The sequence below is a fragment of the Aquarana catesbeiana genome, linkage group LG01 (assembly GCF_042186555.1).
Source record: "Aquarana catesbeiana isolate 2022-GZ linkage group LG01, ASM4218655v1, whole genome shotgun sequence".
In the NCBI taxonomy this organism is placed as follows: Eukaryota; Metazoa; Chordata; class Amphibia; order Anura; family Ranidae; genus Aquarana; species Aquarana catesbeiana.
This window is the reverse complement of record NC_133324.1, coordinates 479,916,046-479,941,005: the sequence shown is the minus strand read 5'-3', so window position 1 is coordinate 479,941,005 and position 24,960 is coordinate 479,916,046. Positions and strand designations below refer to the sequence as shown.

Genomic DNA, 24,960 nt, shown 5'->3' with positions numbered 1-24,960 from the left:
CGGGAAATTTGAACGCAGCAGAACGCCCCATAATGCACTGCGAGTTAGCAGTGCGTTGCTGTATGATGATTGGCCAAAGCATGCACCTGACCTGCATGCTTTGGCCAATCACAGCATGCTCTGCTGAGAGAGCCATAATTGGCCAAAGGCAGGGTGCCTTTGGCCAATCATGACTCAGGGGGACTAAGTCCATGCCCCACACTATATAAGGCTGCTTACATAGCGGCCGTGTATAGTGTGTGGATGGAGATAGCTTGAGCTAGATTATCGGAATCTTGAAGCCCCCTTTAACAAGGGGCCCCCCAGATCCCGCCCCCCCTATGTGAATGGGTATGGGGTACAATGTACCCCTACCCTTTCACCCAAAAAGTGTCAAAAAAGTAAAAAACTACAGCAGACAGTTTTTGACAATTCCTTTATTAAAAAAAAAAAAAGTGGCCCGCGATGTCCATCCATCTTCAATCACGGCGCCGACGGTCTTGAGGAAAAAAACGGAATAACTCCATCATAGGAGGCGCTCCGCTGACTGTAGCCTTTGTGCGGTGACAGCTGTTATATAACCAAAGGCGGGGCCACCCAGTGACGTAACCAGTTGATCCCGTCCCTTCTGACATCATGTGACATCAGATGGGGGCAAGGTCACCTGTTTACGTCCCTGGGTGGACCACCCTTGACTATATAACAACTGTCAAAGCCGTCAGAGCCGTGACTGACGATGGATTTACATCGTGGGACACTTTCTGCTGTTGTTTTTACTTTTCTGACACTTTTTTGGTGAATGGGTATGGATACAATGTACTCCATACCAATTCACATGGGGGGGGGGACTGGGATCTGGGGGCCACCTTGTTGCCGCAAGCAATTTTAAATGACATTTTTTCCTTTAGAAATGTCATTTTGCTGCGGTACTGTTAAAAACATGGGAAAGAGGCGCTACGTTACAGGCAGGCATGATATTTAAATAAATATTTAATTTTTATTCTTTCATTTTAAGCATTAATTAAAATCACTGCTCCTGAAAAAACTGCCTTTTTTTTGGCATTGATACACGTCCCCTGGGGCAGTACCCAGGTCTCCAAACACGTTTTATGGCAATAACTTGCATATAAGCCTTTAAAATGAACACTTTTGATTTTACAAGTTCGTGTCCCATAGACTTTGATGATGCTTGCATGTTCGCACAAATTTTTTGTCTGTTCGAATGTTCTGGTGCGAACTGAACTGGGGGGTATTCGGCTCATCCCTAGTGATGACCATGAGGATGACAGCTATGAATGAATTCATGGAGGCAAGAACAGTGCAAGTGGGACCTCAGATGGGTTGGCAAGCTGTGTGCTTGTAGTATGTCAAGAATATCATCCAAATTAAACAGAGACTGTTGGTTTGTTACATTGTTGAACCTTCCCTTTAGAAGAAAATGGAGGTAATTTTTTCAAGGTTTCAATGAGAAAGCCAAACCCAGACATTATAAAATAATGAACTAAATTTACCTTGCAACATTTGTATCCTTGCAGATGGCTTTGATTTCTTGCTCTTAAGATGAGACCCATCTGTAAGGTAACTCTACTATGTTTGCATCTTTTAGCACTGCAAATCTGCAAAACCATTGTCAATAGCTAGATATGATGACTTTTATTCACCCTGCTGAGGCACAAGCACAGAACCAAGTTCATAAGGAGCATCTGGAAAAGATGATAAGAGTGTATTCTTAAAGATTTACTTATCATAAAAAAGACCATGAAGTTGCTTTACATAGAATTGTGGAAAGATACATTACTTTATGTTGGCCATCTTTTTTTTTTTTTATTAATGTAAGTTGTTAGGTACACTGTAGGGCTGCTTTACAAACCTCAAGCAGAGGAAACAGAAGCATATACTATCCAGTTGCCTATAGCAACTGATCAGATTTAATATTTTTGGGTTGATCTAGAAAATCTGATTGGTTGCCATAGAGATCAGTTTTACTTTGTACATTCTATTTTTTACTTTTTTTTTTTTTTTAATCCTGTTCTGTGGATCTTTTTTGCCTTTATTAGTGGAGGATGGGGAACATGGAAACCTTTGTGGATGTGTGGAAGTGGATTGACTGGTAGTACTGTTGGAGTCCTCGGTTTGGGAAGGATAGGTGAGTAACCAAGGCAAAAAGGAAAATGGGTGATTAATTGAACCAGCATACAATATGACATGTAACCTATTGTACTTGTTTCAAATTAGGTAACAACTACAAAATATTATGGTGTCTTTGAAAGGAATATGATTCTAAAACCAATGTCCTTTTCATTAAAGGTGAAGCTATTATTAACCGTCTAAAACCATTTGGTATCAAGAAGATCCTGTACAATGATATAGCACCAAGGCATGAATTAGCAGAAAAGATTTCTGCTGAATTTGGTAAAACATGATTCTATTATATTTCCTATTTGGATAAACAGTAGATTAATATAAACTTCTGCACTACTTGGTATGATAATTATTTGAAGTAGATTTTAAAAAGTCTTATCAATGTATATGTGGGTGTTTTGATTGTTTCACATCTTTGAAATTTGTATTTCTGTAATGGTTCTGTGTTAAATATTTTATGGTCTGAAAGTATTTCTCCAGGCTCTTTCATATGCTTAAAAGGCTAGTTTTAGGTAGAACTTGCTAGTTTTAGGTAGAACCTTGTGAGTCAAGTCAGTCTCTGGCTTATTGGACACGTCTTGGGTGCTTAAACAGTTAGATCTCCCTGCTGAAATTTTTAACTCTTGTCCACTATTAGGTTTTGGGTGTTCTCACCCACCTTTGCAGGTTTTGGCACCTCTTCCTCATTCAAATATTTTATTAAAGAATATAGAATAAAGAACAAGGGGTACATGGTACAGAAGCAAAGGAGGGAGGCCGCCCCCCGTTTACAGAAGGGGATGGAAGTTACACAGCATTCTGATGAAACAGTAGGGACGCAGCCCACTTTGAAAAAACTCAAGTAACAACAATAAGACAATAAAGTATTGAGAAACAACTCGGTGTGTGTATGGCTAAAATCACTAAATTAATCAGCGGCGGGCTACAGATAGAGGGCAATTTGGGATTGACTCCTATAAGTGAGGACTAATTACAGAGAGTGCCGAGTTACAGGGTCTGGTGGAATTTTTGGCATCTCTTATTACACTCTCCTTATAAAATAACTAAAAACGCTAACAAATACAGTGGTAACCCTCACAGCAGGTGCACATACCAGGGAACAAAAGCACAGAGATCTCACTGAGAAGTATACAGAATTATCAGGTAGTTTAACTTCCTATCATGACCAGCGCCACAGGGAAACTGAAACAGTGAATGTAGTAGGAAAAGTATTTAAGCCTTGTGGATTGCTGCACAACTGAGATCTGCCACACAATTTTGTCACCAATCAAAAAGACATAACGTATTGGGTAAGACAATGGAGGAGTTCCTATAGAGTAGACTGGTGGGAAGGGGAATGGGAAGGGGGCAGGGGAGGTTAGCATCAGTCAAAAGAGTCCAACATTGGAACTTGAACCCTTCAGGCATGTATTGCTCCAGCATATGTTTTTTTTTTTTCCAGAAGAAGTACAGTATAAAGAATTGCTGGCATTTAACTTTTTCTTTATAGTGTTTGTGGGCCTGAGCATAGAGCTATAGGAGGTGGGATCTGGTCACAGAGATCGCAACTAAGGTAGCAGGCAATTGGAATGTATTGAAGTATAAAGTTTGTGCAAAAGTAGTTGAAATAGCCCTTGCGTGCTCCTTTTTAATTTTGACCCTTTTGAGAGAGAGAGAGAGAGAGAGAGGGAGAGGGAGAGGGAGAGAGAGAGAGAGAGAGAGATGTTTTCATGATTAGATATAAAGTTATAAATCACAGCGCAAAGTCCAGCGCTTATAATAGTTATAAATTAAATCACAAAAATGTACTGCTTTGCATCAAGAAATAATTAGGTTGTGCAGAGATCCAAAAGGCTAAAATACCTTTCCTAACTGTAGCGGTACCCCCGTAGGGGCTGCTGAAATGTTGGATTGTCTGTCACCCTGCCCAGCCCGGCATTCACCTATCAGACACTCAGAGACATAGAACAGTCCATATGCTTTGTTTTTTTTTTTGTTTTATTGAGGGGATTGAACTTGGATGGGGTAAGGAAAATATGGGATGCCCAGTAGAATTGGTAGCACTTGCTTGGGACAACTATATACAGTCCAGTATATACATTCCATTTCTCCTCCTGCATATCACTTCCTCTCTAAATTTTAGGTCTTTCTCCTCCAGCGCATCGCTTCCTCTCTAATCTTCAGGCACAGCTAGCACAAAGTGGTTAGGCCTGACACTGGCTCAGCCAGGCCTTTAGCAATTGCCCTTTGCAGGCAGGGACTGCAGGCCCCCATAGTGTAGAAAAATAGAAAGTCTCTGGTGCTAGCTGTCTTACACGCAGCTACTGGGCTCAGTAAGCCATCTTCAGGCCCTGCCAGCCCACCTGGCTGCAGCAACCTATCTCCACTGCTCCTTTCACCACAGTCCACTCTTCTTGTTCTGCACCCATCTCAGACTGTGCCTCACTCACCAGCCCTCCTGGCTGCGACCAGTTGTCCTCCCTGGAGTCTCTTTGCAGTGCTCTCTCCCACTGTCCTCTCTTTGCGCTCTCTTGTGCCTCTGGCCCAGGACCTCTTCATGCGTTCCTGAAGGTGGTCCCAACTGCACCCGAGCCCAGGCCCAAGGTCACATCCCCCAGACTGGGGAGCTCCCTCAAAGGCCCAGACAACCTCCACACTCTGTCACGCTTCTATCTGACTACTCCTCCCCAGCTGGGCTGACCCTAGGTATTTAAGGAAGCATGCCCCCTGCCAATCCAGGTTGGGGATTGGTCAGGGCCCCCTAAAACACCCCAGGCAGTTACACCCCTCCACTCTCTCTTTCCAGAACTTTCCAGCAAACTCTGGAAAGAAGAGAGTGGAGGTCTCAGTGATCCTGCCTGTGAGTCACCAGCTGCTACCTTGAGCCACTCCCAGCCTAGAATGAAAACAAACAGGCCTAGCAACCAGCCAGGCCTGCTTAAATTTAGCTATCCTAACAAAGAATCCTACCTCTAGCACCTACCTACCTAGAGGGTGCTACATAATAAAACCACTTTTTCATTTTTCCTGTGGTACTGGTTATGATAGGAAGTTAAACTATCTGACAATTCTGTATACTTCACAGTGTTGAACCTCTAAGGTCAGAGGACATCTTAATCAGCTCAAAACTAGTAGCAGCCAGCTCTTATCTGTAAGGTAACAGCAAAACAATCCTTTTCTTTACAAAAATCCCCCGTTACTAGTGTCCTGTCCAGGGCTTTTATGCCTCTTGGCGTTCTTCTTCCCTTCAGACATACGTAGTGTATTGGCCTGATAATGTTATGGTAGGAAACCCTGCCTTCCGCATTACATCTGTAATGGATTTCATCATAGACCGATGATAAAGTTATTTATAGTGTCAATTACTGCTTGGTTGCTGGTAAGTTCAGTGAGAAGGGTGACATTGAGATACCACATTCATTCGGACTGCACGGTCATGAGCACATCTAGGGAGAGCAAGAATGGGAAGTGGAGCGATCATATAAGAGAGCCAATGTCAACAGTAGGACTCCCCTCAAGAACATAGTGGCTAGTGAAGAAATATACAACTATAGGATCAGTAGTGGAGTAAAAGCTATAGTTTGTGTCCTGTGGATGTAGGGCCCACTACATATCTATTAGTTGGTGGGAGAAAGTTTTTTTCTTAAAAAGGGTTTATTTGAGTATATGCAACAGAAGTTGGAGGAGGTATCCAGGTAAAGTTTTAGAGTGATATAAAGTTACATCCAACCAAAATAGTGCCTTCCAAGAGCTCATGTAAGACTTAAAGGTAGTGTTTGGCTGTACTAGTCTGATTTTGTATGGGTCATACACAGGACACATAGAATAACAAGGGGCTTCAGGGCTCTCCATTAGTCAAAAGTATGCTTGGAGAGGTCAGAGAGCAGAGTAATTGAGGTACAATCAAAGCTAATGAATCTGAACTCTGGTTGTTTGCATAATTTCCTCTCTTGTACTGAAGAAGTGGACCCAGGAGATAACATCCCATGATCTGGCAGAGTCAGAATGTTTAGGACACAGGGTCATGTAGACCCTATCAATTTCAAGATCTAAAGAATCTGAGGTGCCTAGGAGTTTATTAAAAATGACCTTCACAGTTGGGAGCAGATCTGCAGTACTTGTTGCCTCAGGCAGCTTCTTCTATTTCTGTTTTTGAAATAAGATATGAAAGTGAGCTTCTTGGTCTTCTGGGCCTCTTTCGTGAGCTGCTATTGTTGCAGATAAAGCGGCACAGGTTTGCTCTAGGTTTGAGGTCCTTGAATGTAAAGTGTAGCTTGGTCATTAGAGACTACATCTTAGATTTGTAGCTGGATCCAAGCTGCTGCATATATTGTTCCATCTCCAATTTTGCTGGCAGATTTTGAATGCATTCCTTCCTATCCAAGTCCCCGTTTGAACTTGCAGAGCACTGTGATTAACAACTTAAGGACCAGCCGCCGCAGTTATACTGTGGCAGGTTGACTACCCTGGGCGAATCGCCGTAACTGTACGTCGGCCGCTTTGAGAGCTCTAGGGGGTGCATGCGCACCTGCGGCGTGACGCCGGAGCTGATGCACATGGCCGGAGGGCGCGATGCCCACCAGCCACTGGCGACCGCTCCTGACAGAAACAGAATGGAGATCTGTCAATGTAAACAGACAGATCTCTGTTCTGTCAGGGGAGGAGAGACAGATCTGTTCTTCCTACTGATTAGGAACAGCGATTGGTCTCCTCCTCCAGGCAGTCCCATCCCCCTACAGTTAGAAACACTCCCTAGGTAACACATGATCCCCCCTAGTGTTAACCCCTTCCCTGCCAGTGACATTTACTGTCACGTACCTGGTCAGAGGCCGAAGTGCTGAGAGGGCTCCCGTTGCGGCTTAGTGCAGTGAACCCCTGAAGATGGTACAGAAGGTGTAGTACCCAAAGAAGCACAGGTTGCCAGATGGGTACAGGAGAGTAGAACCTGAAGTATACCGGATAATGCAGGATACACAGCTGGGCCAAAGTCTCTAGGAATCCTCAGTAACACTGGGCACTGGTGGCCAGGAACAGGTAGCAGTAGCAAAGTCCGTGATGCAAGCCGGGATCAGACACTGGTGATAGCAACAAAGTCAGTAAAGCAAGCCAGGTGATCAAAGCAGGAAAGCAGATCAGACAGGTCGTCGGATAGTAAGGAAATGATAAACCCTACTTTCACAGACTCAAAGGAAAAAGTTCTAGGCTGAAGAGCCAGATACAACAAGCAAGCATTCTTGAAGGCCCTGAACTTTTTCCGGTCACTGAAGAACCATTCAGTTGTAGGTACCCGTGACTCAGGAGGAGGAACCATTACTGTATGGGTTGGGTTGGCACGTTCTTGAGGCAGGGAAGCTGATGCAGTGTTAGTGGAAGGTGAACTGGAATCTGCAGGGGCTGAGGCAACTGTCAAATGCTGCAGCCGACCCTCCAACTGGAAGTAGCCATCCTGGAGTCTCTGCACGGCTTGTGTAAGTGCGGTAACTTGTTGGCACAGATCCTTGAGCGGGGAAGCACCTCCGTCAGACTCGGACATGGCTGGATTGTACTGCCACGTTCCTGGTCGGAGGTCGAAGTGCTGAGAGAGCTCCCCTTGAGGCTAAGTGCAGTACACCCCTGAAGATGGTACAGAAGGTGTAGTGCCCAAAGCAGCGGTGGTTGCCAGATGGGTACAGGATAGTAGAGCCAGTGGTCACCTGAAATATACCGGATAATGCAGGATGCACAGCTGGGCCAAAGTCTCTAGGAATCCTCAGTAACACTTGGCAATGGTGTGTGCCGGAGACTGTAGTGGAAGCCAAACCAAGTAGAATATGCACAGAGGCTAAGAAACATGGGAAGGCTTAAGACAATCCAGCAATGTGATGGGCTCAGCAGCAGTCTTATATAGGCCAGTAAGTGGCCGCATCTGTCACATTGTCCGTACGTGCATTCGCCAATTATCGACGTCGCACATGCGCGTTCGCATGTTAGCACTGTTGCGGACCTGTGTACTTCTGTTCGCACTTCTTGCACTAGTGCGCATGGCAATGTGCCGGAAGCATCCATTACCAGTACTGGCACTATTGCCAGTTCTCCTACGGCCATTTCCCTGACATTTATAGTAATCAATGGCTATTTTTAGCTCTAATCATTTTATAAATGTCAATGGTTCCAAAAAATGTCAATGGTCCCAAAAAAGTGTCAAAAGTGTCTGATCTGTCCGCCGCAGTCCCGCTACAAATCGAAGATTGCCGCCATTGCTAGTAAAAAAAAAAAATAATAAAAATGCCATAAATACAGTATCTCACAAAAGTGAGTACACCCCTCACATTTTTGTAAATATTGTATTATATTTTTTAATGTGACAACACTGAAGAAATTACACTTTGCTACAATATAAAGTAGAAAGTGTACAACTTGTATAACAGTGTAAATTTGCTGTTCCCTCAAAATAACTCAACACAAAGCCATTAATGTCTAAACCGCTGGCAACAAAAGTGAGTACACCCCTAAGTTAAAATATCCAAATTGGGCCCAAAGTGTCAATGTTTTGTGTGGCCACCATTATTTTCCAGCACTGCCTTAACCCTCTTGGGCAAGGAGTTCACCAGAGCTTCGCTGGTTGCCACTGGAGTCCTCTTCCACTCCTCCATGGTGACATCATGGAGCTGGTGGATGTTAGAGATTTTGCGCTCCTCCACATTCCGTTTAAGGATGCCCCGCAGATGCTCAATAGGGTTTAGGTCTGGAGACATGCTTGGCCAGTCCTTTACCCTCAGCTTCTTTAGCAAGACAGTGGTCGTCTTGGAGTTGTGTTTGGGGTCGCTATTGTGTTGGAATACTGCCCTGCGGCCCAGTCTCCGAAGGGAGAGGATCATGCTCTGCTTCAGTATGTCACAGTACATGTTGGTATTCATGGTTCCCTCAACGAACTGTAGCTCAACAGTCAGCACTCATGCAGCCCCAGACAATGACACTTCCACCACCATGCTTGACTGTAGGCAAGACATATTTGTCTTTGTACTCCTCATCTGGTTGCCACTCCACACGCTTGACACCATCTAAACCAAATAAGTTTAACTTGGTCTCATCAGACTATGGTTCCAGTAATCCATGTCCTTAGTCTGCTTGTCTTCAGCAAACTGTTTGTGGGCTTCTTGTGCATCATCTTTAGAAGAGGCTTCCTTCTGGGTCGACAGCCATGCAGACCAATTTGATGCAGTGTGTGGTGTATGGTCTGAGCACTGACAGGCTGACCCCCATCCCTTCAACCTCTACAGCAATGCTGGCAGCACTCATACGTCTATTTCCCAATGAAAACCTCTGGATATGACGCTGAGCACGTGCAATCAACTTCTTTGGTCGATCATGGCGAGGCCTGTTCTGAGTGGAACCTGTCCTGTTAAACCGGTGTATGGTTTTGGCCACCGTGCTGCAGCTTAGTTTCAGAGTCTTGGCAATCTTTTCATAGCCTAGACCATCTTTATGTAGAGCAACAATTCTTTTTTTCAGACCCTCGGAGAGTTCTTTGCCATGAGGTGCCATGTTGAACTTCCAGGGACCAATATGAGAGAGTGAGAGCGATAACACCAAATTTAATTCACACCTGAGACCTTGTAACACTAACGAGTCACATGACACCGGAGACTGGGCCGCAGGGCAGTATTCCAACATGATAGCGACCCCCAAACACACCTCCAAGACGACCACTGTCTTGCTAAAGAAGCTGAGGGTAAAGGACTGGCCAAGCATGTCTCCAGACCTAAACCCTATTGAGCATCTGTGGGGCATCCTTAAACGGAATGTGGAGGAGCGCAAAATCTCTAACATCCACCAGCTCCATGATGTCACCATGGAGGAGTGGAAGAGGACTCCAGTGGCAACCAGTGAAGCTCTGGTGAACTCCTTGCCCAAGAGGGTTAAGGGAGTGCTGGAAAATAATGGTGGCCACACAAAACATTGACACTTTGGGCCCAAATTGGATATTTTAACTTAGGGGTGTACTCACTTTTGTTGCCAGCGGTTTAGACATTAATGGCTGTGTGTTGAGTTATTTTGAGGGAACAGCAAATTTACACTGTTATACAAGTTGTACACTTTCTACTTTACATTGTAGTAAAGTGTAATTTCTTCAGTGTTGTCACATTAAAAAATATAATACAATATTTACAAAAATGTGAGGGATGTACTCACTTTTGTGAGATACTGTATATCCCCTATTTTGTAGACGCTATAACTTTTGCGCAAACCAATCAATATACACTTATTGCGATATTTTTTACCAAAAATATGTAGAAGAAAACCTATTGGCCTAAACTGATGAAAAAATTTGTCTTTTCAAAAAAATGTTTGGATATGTATTATATCAAAAAGTAAAAAATATTGTTTTTTTTTCAAAATTGTCGCTCTTTTTTTTGTTTATAGCGCAAACAATAAAAAAACGCAGAGGTGATCAAATACTCCCAAAAGAAAGCTCTGTGGGAAAAAAAGACATCAATTTTATTTGGATACAGCATCGCACGACCGCATGAATGGCAGTTAAAGCGACGCAGTGCCGTATTGCAAAAAATGGCCTGGTCATTAAGGGGGCAAATTCTTCCGGTCCTTAAGTGGTTAAAGGGAGAAAGGAGAAACCTGTGTGTCCTGGATAGCATCTTCAACAGGAAGAGCAGGGTTGGGCATCGGTGAGTGCGAGCCCATCAGAGTCTATATGTGACAAAGACTTCCTCATCTTGTATATAGCACATGATTCTCGGGCTTGTTCTCCAGCACCAGAAAACACAGGAATGCTCTTCTGAAGAGTCACTTTTGGTGGTGCTGGGTGGGTGCCAGGAGGCAATTCTACCCCTGTGAACCATGTTGAGCAGAGAAGCAGGTGTCAGAGTGTTCTAGAATTAAATATTTTCTTGGCTACAGCAGGTACTCAACATTCACAATTCTGTCCTTACCATTTCCCCCCGACCACAAACATCTTTAATAAGCTAGAAAATGTCTGATTATGAGAACTTCCAACCTTTGAGATTTTCCCTCATAGGTTGGGAAACAACCTCTACATGGCTCTTTTTAGCTCTTTAATTGCCTCTAATGCTGTTTTGCAGTGTCTTTATTGGAACTGGCTAATCAGTCTGATGTTCTTCTTGTCTGCTGTGCACTAACACCTGATACACATGGCATTTGCAACAAACAGTTATTCTCCAACATGAAAAGCAATGCTGTGTTCATCAACACCAGCAGGTAAGAAATCTGAATATATCATTTTGTACATAGACTTTGGAACTGGAAAGTTATCACACACTGACTTAATCAGTAATGCATTAATGATGTACAAAATGTAGGTACTCATAGCAAGCAGTGAGGTGTGGTTAACTATTTTAGATCAGTGATGAATTTTGATTTGACAAGAGTTCCAAGCATTTCGAACAAACACTAAAACATAACTGAAGTCATGCTCTGTAAACTGAACTACATGCTAGTCCAGAAAAAATGTCATTTAATGAGTTATGAGTAATCAAAATAAGGCACAGTGCAGCCTCATTTGACAATTGTGTCATGCAAAAATTGACATTTTTACAGTAACAATTAAACTTGCATCGTCAAGCTGACATTTTCCACTGCAATTTTGGATTTGGATTTGTGGCTTATTGGGCAACAGATCTTTTACTTAAAGTGAACTTTACCCGATTCTAAAATTGAAAATAAATACAAAAATAAATGTCTAGTTGAAGAAAATATACCATAAAAGGTCATCTTTGATTTGTATTAGTTAGAAAATCATCTTCTTTGCCCATCTCTGATTTAGTTCCACTTTAATACTAAAGCCCTGTACACATGATCAGAATATCATACAAAAATGACTGCTTTTGATACAATCGTACGATAATCTGGTAGTTAGTACACAGCTTTCGTCCGATTTATTTACGAAAGGGTCAAACACGAAATTTTTTTCTCATACGATACCAGATCATACGATTTTCATTTAATCAATACAGTTTTTGTTCGAAAATACAATACAAATACATTACATCACTTCCTAATTTTTATTTTGTCATATGAGAATTTACATACTTTAGTAACCTATTCCTTTTCGATATGGAGACCAGCATGCAAACAAAAAATGGACGATCATTCATCCGATAATCTCATCATGTGTATGGGGCTTAAGACTTGATTTTCCTGAATTGATGGCTAAGCTCTATCAGCTGTCTGAACTGAAGTGTGTCTTTGGGTTTTAATATGTATTTTTACCACACAGGGGAGCTGTGGTAAACCAGGAAGATCTTTACCAGGCTCTGGTAGCTAAACAGATTGCAGCTGCTGGTCTTGATGTTACAGTGCCAGAACCCCTTCCTACGGATCATCCACTTTTCAAGTTGAAAAATTGTGGTAAGTGTTGCTGTACCTAAGGATTTGTGAGTTTTTTTCAAATCTCAGTAGTATTAAACCCTCAGCATGTGTCCTACTTCTTAATATAGGGGGTCAACAATGCCAAGAGTTGGTAAAATTAGGGGTCCATCATCCGGAGATAATTCCGAAAATCATCTGGATTATTCTCCTGGAGCTCCCGCAGCAAAGGCATATGACATAATTGGTCACGATTAATAAAGCAACCAATTTTTGGTCCAAGAACTCCTCCTCCTCCTCCTGTTCCTGGACTGGACTTGGGTCAAAGCAATAACTCCTAGGCTACTAATAAAAAACACATTATCTCGTTCGATTCTGCAACATGTCTGGTTGATGAACGGCCGTTCAAAAACAAACCGAAAAGCATGAAATGAAAAGCGTAAAATGAAAAGCGCGCATTAACACTCACCAAACTTCTACTAACACGAAATTAGCAGAAGGAGCCCAAAGGGTGGCGCTAAAGAGCTGAAAAACCACGTAGTATGTCAGTACGTTCATGTTTGTTGGCCAACAATTCCTTGCCGTTTGTATGCAAGACAAAATCCAGGCACACGCCTTCGGACAAAAGTCCAAGGTTTTGTCTGCGGAAAATCCAGTCGTGTGTATGAGGCTTAAGTCTGCCACCAGTCAGAAATAACTCAAAGTAATTGTGAACCTCTAACATGACAGCTTATACTTTTACAGTGTGTACTGACCTCAGTCCAAAGCACCAAATGTCATTTCTCTCTGCTATCTGTATGAGTCACTCCTAATAGGTTAGGCCCTACCCCACTCCAGCACTAAGCAGGTGACTGACTGTTGTGTATGTTTCTCTATGAACCTTTGTAGGTGGGGGTGGGGGGGGGTGTCCATTCCCCTCACTCAGCTCTCAGATTACATAGAACTCTGTGCCCTAGCTGTGCAGTGCGTGAAATCAGATCCCTGCCCCCTGTCTTCTACTGCTGAGAAATTGCCTTTGATTATGTACAGTACTTTGACCTGATCTGGAGAAGAGATGACTGCAGATAAACAGGTACAACTTATTTGGAAGATTTGTTTCATCCCTGTCTATCACCCGAGGATAGTCACTTCCCTGGGTAGTATGTAAGGGTTTACAACCGCTGTAAGGTGGCCATACAATGTTCAAGTTTCTTGAAGCAAAAATTTGCTAATTAGGTGTCCCTGACATCCTTCAACTAAAAGAATCGAATGAGCCAAGCTAAAAATTATCACATAAACAGCGCTGAATCCAATAAGATGCAGTTGCTGATCGAGTATTCTTACAGTCACTAGTGTTGGCTGTCAGAATATAATAGCCTAACAGGGGAGATTTGTCCATCCACACTGTTAGCCTGGATGAAGCAATCTGTTGACTGCAGACTGGCGAAAAAAAATCTATCATTGTATGGCTAGCTTTAGTCACCCCGGTTGCAATTTTCTGACTTTATGTTGTATTTGAAAAAAAGTCTTTGCATCTTTTAAAAGATGTTATCAGCAGTCTTTAACATGAGAAACCTTGTCTGGCAGCCAATAAGAGGGCATACACCACAGGGAAATTTTAGGGGGAAAAAAAGCCTCCCCCTTTTTTTTTTTTACTTAAGATGTTTAGTTTTCCCTGGACTGATGTGTACTTATTAGCCAATTTGGAGGGGACTGGAATCAAAGCACTAAAGAGGAAGTCATATTTTTGATACAATTTAATAAATATGCTATTTTAAATTACGCAAGTATAAAATATATTACAAATTTATTTTATTATATAATATATTTTAGAAATTTTTTTTTTCTTTATTGCAGTCATTCTTCCCCACATTGCCAGTGCCACTGTGGAAACCCGGAATGCCATGGCTGCACTTGCAGCAAATAATCTTTTAGCAGGATTGAAAGGTGATCCAATGCCCAAAGAAGTGCCATTGAGCTAGTAGAAACTTGAACATTACATCCACTATATTTACCAGTTAATAATTAACAGCAGCAATGAGGCTGACTGGTGATGTAGCCTGAAACTGCCACAAATTGAATGCTGCTCACACATTTTCTATAGACTAAAAGGAAAATATTTAGGAAGTCATTCTTATATCCTTCCCTCTATGTGGGTTACAGTATATTACTACTCTGTATAACTGTGCAAAATGTATTTTTCTAACCTAATGTAGTTCTTAAAACATGTTGGTTACTCAGCTAAGGTGGAACACTAGAAATGTATATACATATATTGAAATTACATATTTAAAATCAAGTTATGTAATAGCTGTTGAGGTTTACCCTCTTTATTTGTGGAAAGGGGATGGGAAATCCAAAATATTACATTTGTCACCAGAACAGGACTAGAGGGAAATTCTTCAATTGTGATGTTTCCTCAACAATTGTATAAGAGGAGATTTCCCTTGGGCCCCTTTTCACACTTGTGCGACTTGTCCTGCGATTTGGGACTGCAAAGTTGCATGACAAGTCGTACCCCATGATTTCCAATGAGTACCATTCATATCTGTGCAACTTCAAAGTAGTCCCTGTACTACTGTGGTCTGACTTTGATGAAAGTTACACAGGCATTCCCTGAAATCACGTCAAAATCGCGGCCACAAAATCGCGCAACTTTGATGTCGCGGTAGTGTGAAAGGGGCCTAACTTCCTGTCTTCAGGACAGGAAGTGAGGGAAAATCTCCCAAAAGAGCCACAGTCAGATAGCACACTGTATTAAAAAAAATACAGGGCATTTGGTAAATAGCGGTGGTGCCAAATGTACAACCCCCTGTGGTCGCTATGCAGAAGGGAAGCTGTACAGCACCCAAAGGGTTCTGGTAATCACTTTATTAGCAGTGACTACTATACTACAGTGATTGTCACCTTCCACAGGTATGAGATGTATATTTGTATTGTGCCAAGCTGGATCATTATAGACCTAAACTTCAGCTTTAATCCAACCCTAACTATTTACACTCATCTCCTAACCCAATGTTTCTCAACCTTTTTTCAGCCAATACAACCTTTAAAAAATGATAGAAAATCTCGAGGGAATGTTTAAAAATTATGGAGAGTCTCGAGGCATTCCATTCTAAAATATAAAAACTATTCTGATAGTTTTACATAATTCAGCAACATCCACACATGTAGGACAACCAACGTTATAGAGGTGATTTATTCTTCCGAAGCAACTACACTCTTGCAAACGGGTACTGACTAATATTCCATTATTTCTCCATCACTCAGCTAATGAGACCCCAATGCTGATGGAGAGGGGCGGGGGGGGGGTCAAACAAGAATGCTATGCAGGAAACTGACATCCTCCTTATCAACTGATGAAGCCATTGGTCGTTAGGACACCAGCAGCTAGAAGGTTGTAATGGTGCACAATGAAAACTTGTGGCTTTGTGTAACTAAAAGGCAGGCTTCATCCACACACCGGCTTGTATATAATATTTGGGCAATTTTTAGGCATTTTGCCAAGGCACCCCTGAAGAAGGCTCAAGGCGCCCCAGCCTGGTTGAAAAAGGCTGTCCTAACCTATGAGACATCACCCTTAAGGCTCCCTTAAGGCTCGGTTCACTCTGCTGTGACATGGGATCCAACTTGTGAGACCCCAAGTCGCATGAAATCTCAAATGCAATGTTTCCCTATGAGAGCCGTCTTAACTGATGCTACACAAGTCGCGCCCATCTTTAGAAGAGGTTCCTGCACTATTTTGGTCTGACTTGGGTGCGATTTCAGCCCTTGTACAGGCTCCCTAATAGCATCCAAGTCGGTAGGAAGTCGCAGGGCAAAGTCGTATGACTTTGCCATCGTAGCAGTGTGAACTGAGCCTAATGCTTAAGCATACCCCAGTGCCTTATACATTGCTTTTTTACCAAAAACTAACTGTGAAAATGAACCCCTAATACGTAATCTGAGCATTAAAGGCTGGGTTCACACTATTGTGAACTGGATGCGGGTTTCCAATTTGCAATAGCAGAAGATTTCGACCGGCTCTCAATGGAGCTGGTTCACATATCTCCGCTGCGTCTTTTGGTCCATTTCAGATCCGAATTCAGCCCAACATTTGGTCTGAAATTGGACTTGAAACAGTGAATAGGGACACACCGGACCCCTGATAGGAGCCGCATGCGAAGATAGTGTGAACCAGGGCTTTTTTTCAGGGGGAACTTGGTGGAACTCAGTTCCACCACCTCTGGCTCAGACCCTTTGGTGCCTGCTCACCACAATCACTTGTAAACACAGAAGTCTGGTTTCTGTGTTTACAAGTGACAGCTCTGCACTCTGTATGTAATGCAATCCTGGTATTTAATGCCCCTTTAAGACCCTCCTACTGTTTTCGTGAAATTTGACTGAACACACCCACTATTTGATGTAATTTGCAGGGTCTGTGTAAGGGGAGGGGTTTTGTGGGGCCATGGTTAAGTTCCAGCACCTATTGTTTGAGAAAAAAAGCCCTGGTGTGAACCCAGTCTGAAGATGAACCTGGAATTTAGCTCCTTAAACCCTAAATTAAAACTAAATTCTATTAACCCAAACATAAGCTCATTAATAAAGTATCAGGGCCAAATGCTCCCAGTCCTGCTTCATATGCCCCTGCTGCTGAATCTAACCCTGGGGATTTGTCAGCACTGAAATTAACAGCACCAAATCCTCCTATTCTTCCACCATGCACTATTGCGTATAACTCTCAAAAACAAATCCACCTGCTTTGGAAAGGAGTGTGATTCACGTGTACATGAAATGTTCAGGTTTAGCAACCAACTGTACTGTCAATGTTATCATTATATGAGGTAAAGGTCTACAGTTTGACAGCTATGACTTTAAAGTATTCTGAAGTCTTTCCTGTGCATGTATATCGTCTTGCTGCTTTTTTCATTTATTACATTTTATTTCATGCAATAAAACAATGAATTAATCTTAAGTTTGTTGTTCTGTTTTGTTGCTAATTATGCATATATACAATATTTACTAATAATAATGTAAAAGGGAAAAGTATGTGTGCATTGAACTACATTATACTGTATGTACTCCAGTGATAACTCCTTCATAACTTTGTGAAACATTAGAGGAAATGTGTGGGATAGCAAAAAAAATAGAATAAACACACATACTCACCTCTATGCTGTAGCATGCTGCAGCTGTCTCCCACCACCTCTAAAACCTGAGAACTGAGCAATCACATGACCTTCGATCGCTCAGTTCTTGGGTCCGCTCTGAGCACAGAGTGGTGACTATCAGTCACTGCTCTGTGTTCTGCCCCTCCGGTACTTACTGCAGCGTTGTGCTGTAAAGAGGGTGAGAGCAGCTGGCTCAGGCTGTCAGTGGTTCGCTGGGAGGCTGGGCCAACTGTCGGTCAGGATCCCTGGAGAATTAAAATCAACAAGAGGGAGAAGGCGCTGTTCTATGCATCCATACTATCATGAATGTAAAATTCTCATGGGTGATGAGTAGAGAGTATAAAAATGTGTGACACAAGGGAATTACTTCCCAAACACAGGTGAGAAGCTGTGTAAACTGTCTGAGAAAACAGTGTGAAGGCTAATATAATGTATCCAGCAAAAAATTATGAATTGAATTAATACATATATTGCAAAATATATGGTAATAAAAAAAGAAAAAGAGATGTGTAAGTGCAAAACCCAATTGATGTGCAAAAGACGTATTTAGGATGCAAAGGGCATATTAATATAAATCGGCAAGTCAAATAAATGTGCAATAATATATAATGCCATATATCAAAAATGAAAAGTAGAATAAAAATAAAGAATAAATTCCCAAAGTGACTGGTGTAAACTCAAAAAAAAATATATATATAGGTGACAGTCTATTTTCCAGTGCCAAAAAAATATATATAGGTGACTTTTCCGTGCTCCCCTCTCGTATTTGCACTCACCAGAGTGCCTTACCCCTGTAGGTGTGAAAGGCGTGTATTTGGGATATACTCCTATCCCTGGTGACCTGATCCCGGAGTGTATCCTCCTCCGCTCCCTGATAAAAACGATCAAATCTTTACCTGGAATCTTGGTCCCTCCTGGGGTGAGTGGTATATCGTGGGGTATGGACCAGTGGCGGCTGGTGAAGTTTTAGGATCAGGTGGCGCCAGACCCCGCCCTTCCTTTTTGACCACTCCCAATTGGTGACAATGGGCGTGGTTTCAGCGAAATAGTGTGCGTGGCTCTAAGGTGGTGTGGTTAGCATCTGAGATGAACGAGGGATGGAGGGACAGGGAGAGAGGGATGGAGGGACAGAAGGCCTAGATCCTACACAACAATAGAAATATGTGTATTCTAAAAAGTTTAACAATCAGCAGATAAAGATACTCCAAACACCTGGTGTTAGCACTTCAATCATCCCGGCACCATGGTTGCTATGGTGTCAGGATGATTGAAGCGCATTATTTCTATTATTACATTGTAATATAAAATGAAATCATTCAACTCACCATAATGCAGAAGTCTATGGGTGAAATCAAAAGTGCTAATTTTAAAGGTTAATATGCAGGTTATTGTCATAAAAAGTGTTTGGGGACCCGGGTCCTGCCCCAGGGGACATGTATCAATGCAAAAAAAAGTTTTAAAAACGGCCTTTTTTTGGGAGCAGTGATTTTAATAATGCTTAAAGTGAAACAATAAAAGCGAAATATTCCTTTAAATTTCGTACCTGGGGGGTGTCTATATTATGCCTGTAAAGTGGTGCATGTTTCCCATGTTTAGAACAGTCTAATGCCCGTACACACGGTCGGACATTGATCGGACATTCCGACAACAAAATCCTAGGATTTTTTCCGACGGATGTTGGCTCAAACTTGTCTTGCATACACACGTTGTCGGAAAATCCGATCGTTCTGAACGCGGTGACGTAAAACACGTACGTTGGTACTATAAACGGGGCAGTGGCCAATAGCTTTCATCTCTTTATTTATTCTGAGCATGCGTGGCACTTTGTCCGTCGGATTTGTGTACACACGATCGGAATTTCCGACAACGGATTTTGTTGTCGGAAAATTTTATATCCTGCTCTCAAACTTTGTGTGTCGGAAATTCCTATGGAAAATGTGTAATGGAGCCCACACACGGTCGGAATTTCTGACAACAAGGTCCTATCACACATTTTCCGTCGGAAAATCCGACCGTGTGTACGGGGCATTAGAGCAAAATGACATTTCAAAAGGAAAATTTTCTTTTTAATTTTGGTGCGGGGTTCCCCTTAATATCCATACCAGACCTGAAGGGCCTGGTATGGAATTTGGGGGGACCCTTACGCATTTTTTTTTTTTTTAATTTTGGTTCTGGGGTTCCCCTTAATATTCATACCAGACCCAAAGGGCCTGGTAATGGACTGTGGGGGAATCCCATGCCGTTTTTTTCAATGACTTTTATGTGTATTGCAGAGACTCGACAATTCATTAATAGCCACGAGTACTTTTAAATGACTTTTTTTCCTTTAGAAATGTCATTTTGCTCTCAGACCGTTGTAAACACGGGAAACACGTGCCACTTTACAGGCATACTATAGACACCCCCCAGGTACGAGATTTAAAGTAATATTTCACTTTTATTGTTTCACTTTAAGCATTGTTAAAATCACTGCTCTCAAAAAAACGGCCGTTTTTAAAACTTTTTTTTGCATTGATACATGTCCCCTGGGGCAGGACCCAGGTCCCCAAACACTTTTTATGACAATAACTTGCATATGAGCCTTTAAAATTAGCACTGTTGATTATTCGTGTTCGTGTCCCATAGACTTTAACGGTGTTCGCGAACAAATTTTTTGCCTGTTCGCATGTTCTGCTGCGAACCGAACAGGGGGGTGTTTGGCTCATCCCTACTAGCCATGTCACCTGCCACCAGATGCCATCAGGTGTCCCCAGTGGAGTCCATCCTTACATGCAGCCTGTGTCCCATCAAATGCAGCCTGTGTCCCATCAAATGCAGCCTGTGTCCCATTAAATACAGCCTGTGTCTCATTAAATACAGCCTGTGTCCCATAAAATGCAGCCTGTGTCCCATTAAATACAGCCTGTGTCACATCAAACCCCCCTCCCCCCCATTCTCTGCAGAAGCACAGCGGTACTTACCTTGCTGTGTTGTCCTCTCCTGCGGTGTCTCCTTCCACTGGCAACGGCGATGGAGGAGTCCGCTCCTCATACTTCCGGTTTTCTCTCTCTCAGGCGCAATGGGAGAGAGAAAACAGGAAGTGACATCTAACTCAGATGTCAATCAAACTGCCCGGCCGTAGTAATAACTACTACGAGCGCCGGGCGGAAGCTACTCGGCGCTTTGGAAAGTGCTGCAAGGTGGGACAAAAGCCCGCAAATGAAGCGCTGTGTCTGCAATCTTGTGATTGCATAGACGTGGCGCTTCCCATAGTGCACTGTGTCCGGTATCCGAACATAGTGCACTGTGTCCGGTATCCAAACACAGTGCACTTAAGGACCTTTTTTTGTATTTTTTTTTTTTTTTAAAGGGCCAGTTTTAATTTTTTTCTCCTCTCTCCACTATGAACCTCTGCGCTGCACTCTTGTATATATCCAAGATAGAGATAGATATAGATATAAACAAGAGTGCAGCACAGAGGTTCATAGTTCATGCCGTTTTGCAGTCTTGTATATATCCAAGATAGAGATAGATATAGATATTTACAAGAGTGCAGCTCAGAGGTTCATAGTGGAGAGAGGACTTTTTTGGTGAGGTTTTCATGAAGTAGCGCTCGCTTACACTAGATGGCGCTGTGGTCTTATGTAGAGTGTCTGGAACCGCTCTGATCTTGAGGCTCGGGAAAGAAATGCATTTGACTTGTTTGCAGTCACAAGAGCTCCTCCTCCTCCAGCTCTCTCCGGCTTTCTCCTTCCTAGTCCTAGCAGGCAATGAAAGCAGCACAGCAGCTCATGAAGGTGTTTGTGACTAGAAGACTACCCCCGGAGGGGCAGAAACTTTTATCTCAAGCTGAAAAGTGAGTGTCCTTCGAGGCTGCGTTGCTATTTACTGTATGCAGTCGGTGTTCGTTTATTATCCCCAACCAGGTTCAGGGGGAAATGGTATATAGAGGGGGTTTAATAAAACTGGAGCACAGCTGTGCAACCAATCAATTGCTATCTTCAGTCTGTTCAGAGAATGAAAGAAAGAAGCTGATTGGTTACTGTGCTCCATTCTTTCTAGGAAATTACAGCTGCCTGGGGTTCTGCGATTGATAAACAGTTAAAGTGGACTTTTACTGCATGCCCATCAAAAAATGTCATAGAACAGTCACTGTGAAAATCAAATAGTGTTTTTTTTTTTTTATAAGCTTATATGTTTCTTCTTCCACTTCCTGGTTTCCGTGAGGCACTGGGAACGTAGCCAGGACCTCATGGGTGCACGTCACCAATGTTGCAGTGAACTGTCATCTGATCTTGCACATGCACCATGCAGTATTTTGGGTGGCTTGTTGTTGAAGTATAAGAGGCCATATACAGATCTCGTACAATCTGTATGAGACCTGGCACAAGTGATCTGGGGCAGGCTGCTGTTAAGGATAGGTTCAGACATATCCCGTGCGATCAGTGGTTCAGCTGCCATTTCCAGATATGGTTCAGAGGCAAATTTTTTGAGCCAGCGAGGAACGTAAAAAAAAAAAAGAATTGCCAGCAATAAAAAAATTAAGAAAAAAAAAAAGCGGCGTGGGGTCCGTCCATCCCCCCTAATCCATACCCGAAGGACCTGGTATGGATTGGAGGGGGACCCCCATGCAGTTTTTTTTTTTTTTCCCCCAATTAGTGTTTAAAACTAAGGACACGTGCGATTCAGATGTGTTCCCATGAAAGGCAATGAGACTGGAATTCACAGCTGAATCGCACTGCAGTGCTCAGAAAATGCACAGGACTCTTTTTAACTGCTTGCTGTATATATACGGCGGCAAGGCGGCTCTCATACGCAGGGTCGCGTACGTAGTACATGATCCTGCATTTACAGGTCTGGGGCATGCACCCCCCCCAACCTGCTCCTACTGTGATTGGACACAGCGGGGGCCAATCAGCAGGTCTTGATGTCCACCAGAACCCACCAATTGTTCGGGACACAAGCAGAACGGCGGTCTGCCTATGTAAACAAGGCAGACTGCCATTCTGTCAGTAGGGAAGGTATTGATCCTGTGTTTCTGCCTTCCCATAGTACAAGCACCTCCCCCACAGTAACCAAGCACATTTAACTGCTTGTCGACCATATACAGTACATATACGGCGGCAAGGCGGCTCCCCTGTGCAGAGTCGCGTACCTGTTCCTGCATTTCCGGGTCTGGAGCGCACCGCCGGCCAATCAGCGGGTCCAGCAGACATGACAACCACTGGGACGAGCCGATTGTTCCCAGAGAGAAGCAGAACAGCTGTCTGACTAGGTAAGGAAGGCAGATCGCCGTTCTGTGAGAAGGGAAGTTAGTGATCCTGTGTTTCTGCTAAGCAGGAACACGGATCTCTGCCTTCCCACAGTACAAGCACCACCCACATAGTTGCAAAGCCTAGGAACACTTTTATCCTGTTGATCGCCCCTGATGTTAACCCCTTCCCTGCCAGTGTCATTAGTACAGTGAGAGTGTATATTTTTAGCGCTGATCACTGTATTAGTGTCACTGGTCCCCCAAAAAATGTCACTTAGTATCCGATCGATCTGCCGCAATCCTGCTATAAGTCGCTGATCACCACCATTACTATTAAGATAAATAAAAATTCCATAAATATATCCCTTAGTTTGTAGACGCTATAACTTTTGCGCAAACCACTTAATATACGCTTGTTGGGATTTTTATTTTTTACCAAAAATATGTAGCAGAATACATATCGGCCCTAAATTGATGAAGAAATTTGATTTTTTTACTAGATGCGTTTTATAGCAGAAAGTAAAAAAATGTTGTTTTTTGTTTTTTTTCAAAATTGTCTGTGTTTTTTTTTTTTTTTTTTTTTATTGGCGTTATATATATAAAAAAAAAAAAGAGGTGATCAAATACCACTAAGACCCCTTTCACACCGAGCCACCCACAGCGTATTTTTATTTTTAGCAGCGTTTTACCGTCAGATTAGCGGCGCATTTCGGACGCTAGCGGAGCGCTTTTACCCCCCCAGCGGCCGAGAAAGGGTCAAAACCACCCGCAGTACGCCGCAATAGAGGCGTTTTACCGGCGGTATCCCAGCGCTGCCCCATTGATTTCAATGGGGAGCAGCGGTGGAGGAGCGGTAAACACACCGCTCCAAAGAAGCTTCTGACAGGACTTTTCCTGACGTCCTGCCAGCGCAGCGCTCCGGTGTGAAAGCCCTCGGGCTTTCACACTGGAGACAATGCTGCAGCTGTTTGAGGGCAGATTGCAGGCGCTATTTTTAACGCTATAGTGCCTGCAAAACGCCCTCGGTGTGAAAGGGGTCTAAAAGAAAGCTCTATTTTGGGAAAAAAAGACATACATTATACATGGGTACAGTGTTGCACAACTGTGCAATTCTCAGTTAAAGTAACACAGTGCTTTATCACAAAAAATGGCCTGGTCATGAAGGGGGTAAGCCTTCCGGAGCTGAAGTGGTTAAATTCGCACTGCTGCTGCACCGCAGATATGTGAGCCAGTTTGGTTCACGTGTCATGCGAATCGGATGTGGTTCAAAACGCACCAAATTTGCATGTATGTGAACGGAGCCTAAAGGGTAACTTCACTGTTGTGGGAAAAGAAAATTTGCAAAGAAAAAAAATTTAAATGGTATATACAATTGTGACACAAGTCATATTGTAAAGGGAAATCACATGTAAAGAGATACAGACCCTGACACGTTCCTCATTAGAGCCCAGCAGGTGATTGATAATTATTAAACCGCTCCCATACCGATTCACTCTGAACACAGACCAACAAAACGCTATTTCTTCAGAATAACAAATGGTAGGAGTCTGCAACAATGTTTGTTAAAATCCTTGTACATAGATCACCCAGAGGGGAGTGTTTTTTGTTTTTTTTCTCAACAAAAGGGAAGTTACTCTTTAAAGTATAACAGGCTGTGTCAGATCTCTTATGGCTTTTACAATGTATGAGATCTGGCCAGTGTTGCCAACCTAACAGATTGAAATTTACTGACACAACACCCAAAATTTACTGCCACAGCAAAGTTTTTACTGCCATTTACAAAATTACAGTTTTAGGTGCAAATTTCAGTATTTAGGCTACAAACAAGTACAATATGCAATTAGCATTGTGATTTAAGGTAGATATTAAGGCAAAAAACATATTTCTTTTTTTATTTTTAATATAATAAGTAGCTCAGGTACAGGACTCAGGAGGGCAAGACATTAGACTAGGCATGCACACACACACAAAACTGACTCTCACAGTGACACTGACAGCAGTGTGCAGCAGCACAGATGATGATGACACCTCACTGACATGACACGTCCCCTCCTGAGTCCCAGTGATATTCTCTCTCCATGCTAGGTGGTCCCGTCAGTCCACTCCAATCCAAACAGCACTGACAGTCCCGCTCCCGGCTTGCCTTGCTTCTGTCCCACAGACCCACACATGAGGCTC

At 42.9% G+C, this 24,960-nt stretch overlaps 2 protein-coding genes across 3 annotated transcripts in view; both read left to right on the top strand.

Annotated features, from left to right (window-relative positions):
* The window catches only part of LOC141102697 (glyoxylate reductase/hydroxypyruvate reductase-like), a 34,353-nt gene extending 17,000 nt beyond the window's left edge, over positions 1-17,353 (top strand). For both annotated transcript variants that reach the window (XM_073591630.1, XM_073591621.1), the window contains exons 5-9: positions 2,037-2,125; positions 2,287-2,391; positions 11,178-11,313; positions 12,332-12,462; positions 14,257-17,353. In XM_073591630.1, coding sequence (XP_073447731.1) covers positions 2,037-2,125; positions 2,287-2,391; positions 11,178-11,313; positions 12,332-12,462; positions 14,257-14,381 — 586 coding nt within the window. In that variant the 3' untranslated portion in view covers positions 14,382-17,353. The remainder of the gene's footprint in view (positions 1-2,036; positions 2,126-2,286; positions 2,392-11,177; positions 11,314-12,331; positions 12,463-14,256) is intronic.
* Positions 17,354-21,223: 3,870 nt separating this feature from the next.
* GRHPR (glyoxylate and hydroxypyruvate reductase) overlaps positions 21,224-24,960 on the top strand; it is a 64,637-nt gene continuing 60,900 nt past the window's right edge. Inside the window, exon 1 of the mRNA XM_073591611.1 lies at positions 21,224-21,384. Coding sequence (XP_073447712.1) covers positions 21,299-21,384 — 86 coding nt within the window. The 5' untranslated portion in view covers positions 21,224-21,298. The remainder of the gene's footprint in view (positions 21,385-24,960) is intronic.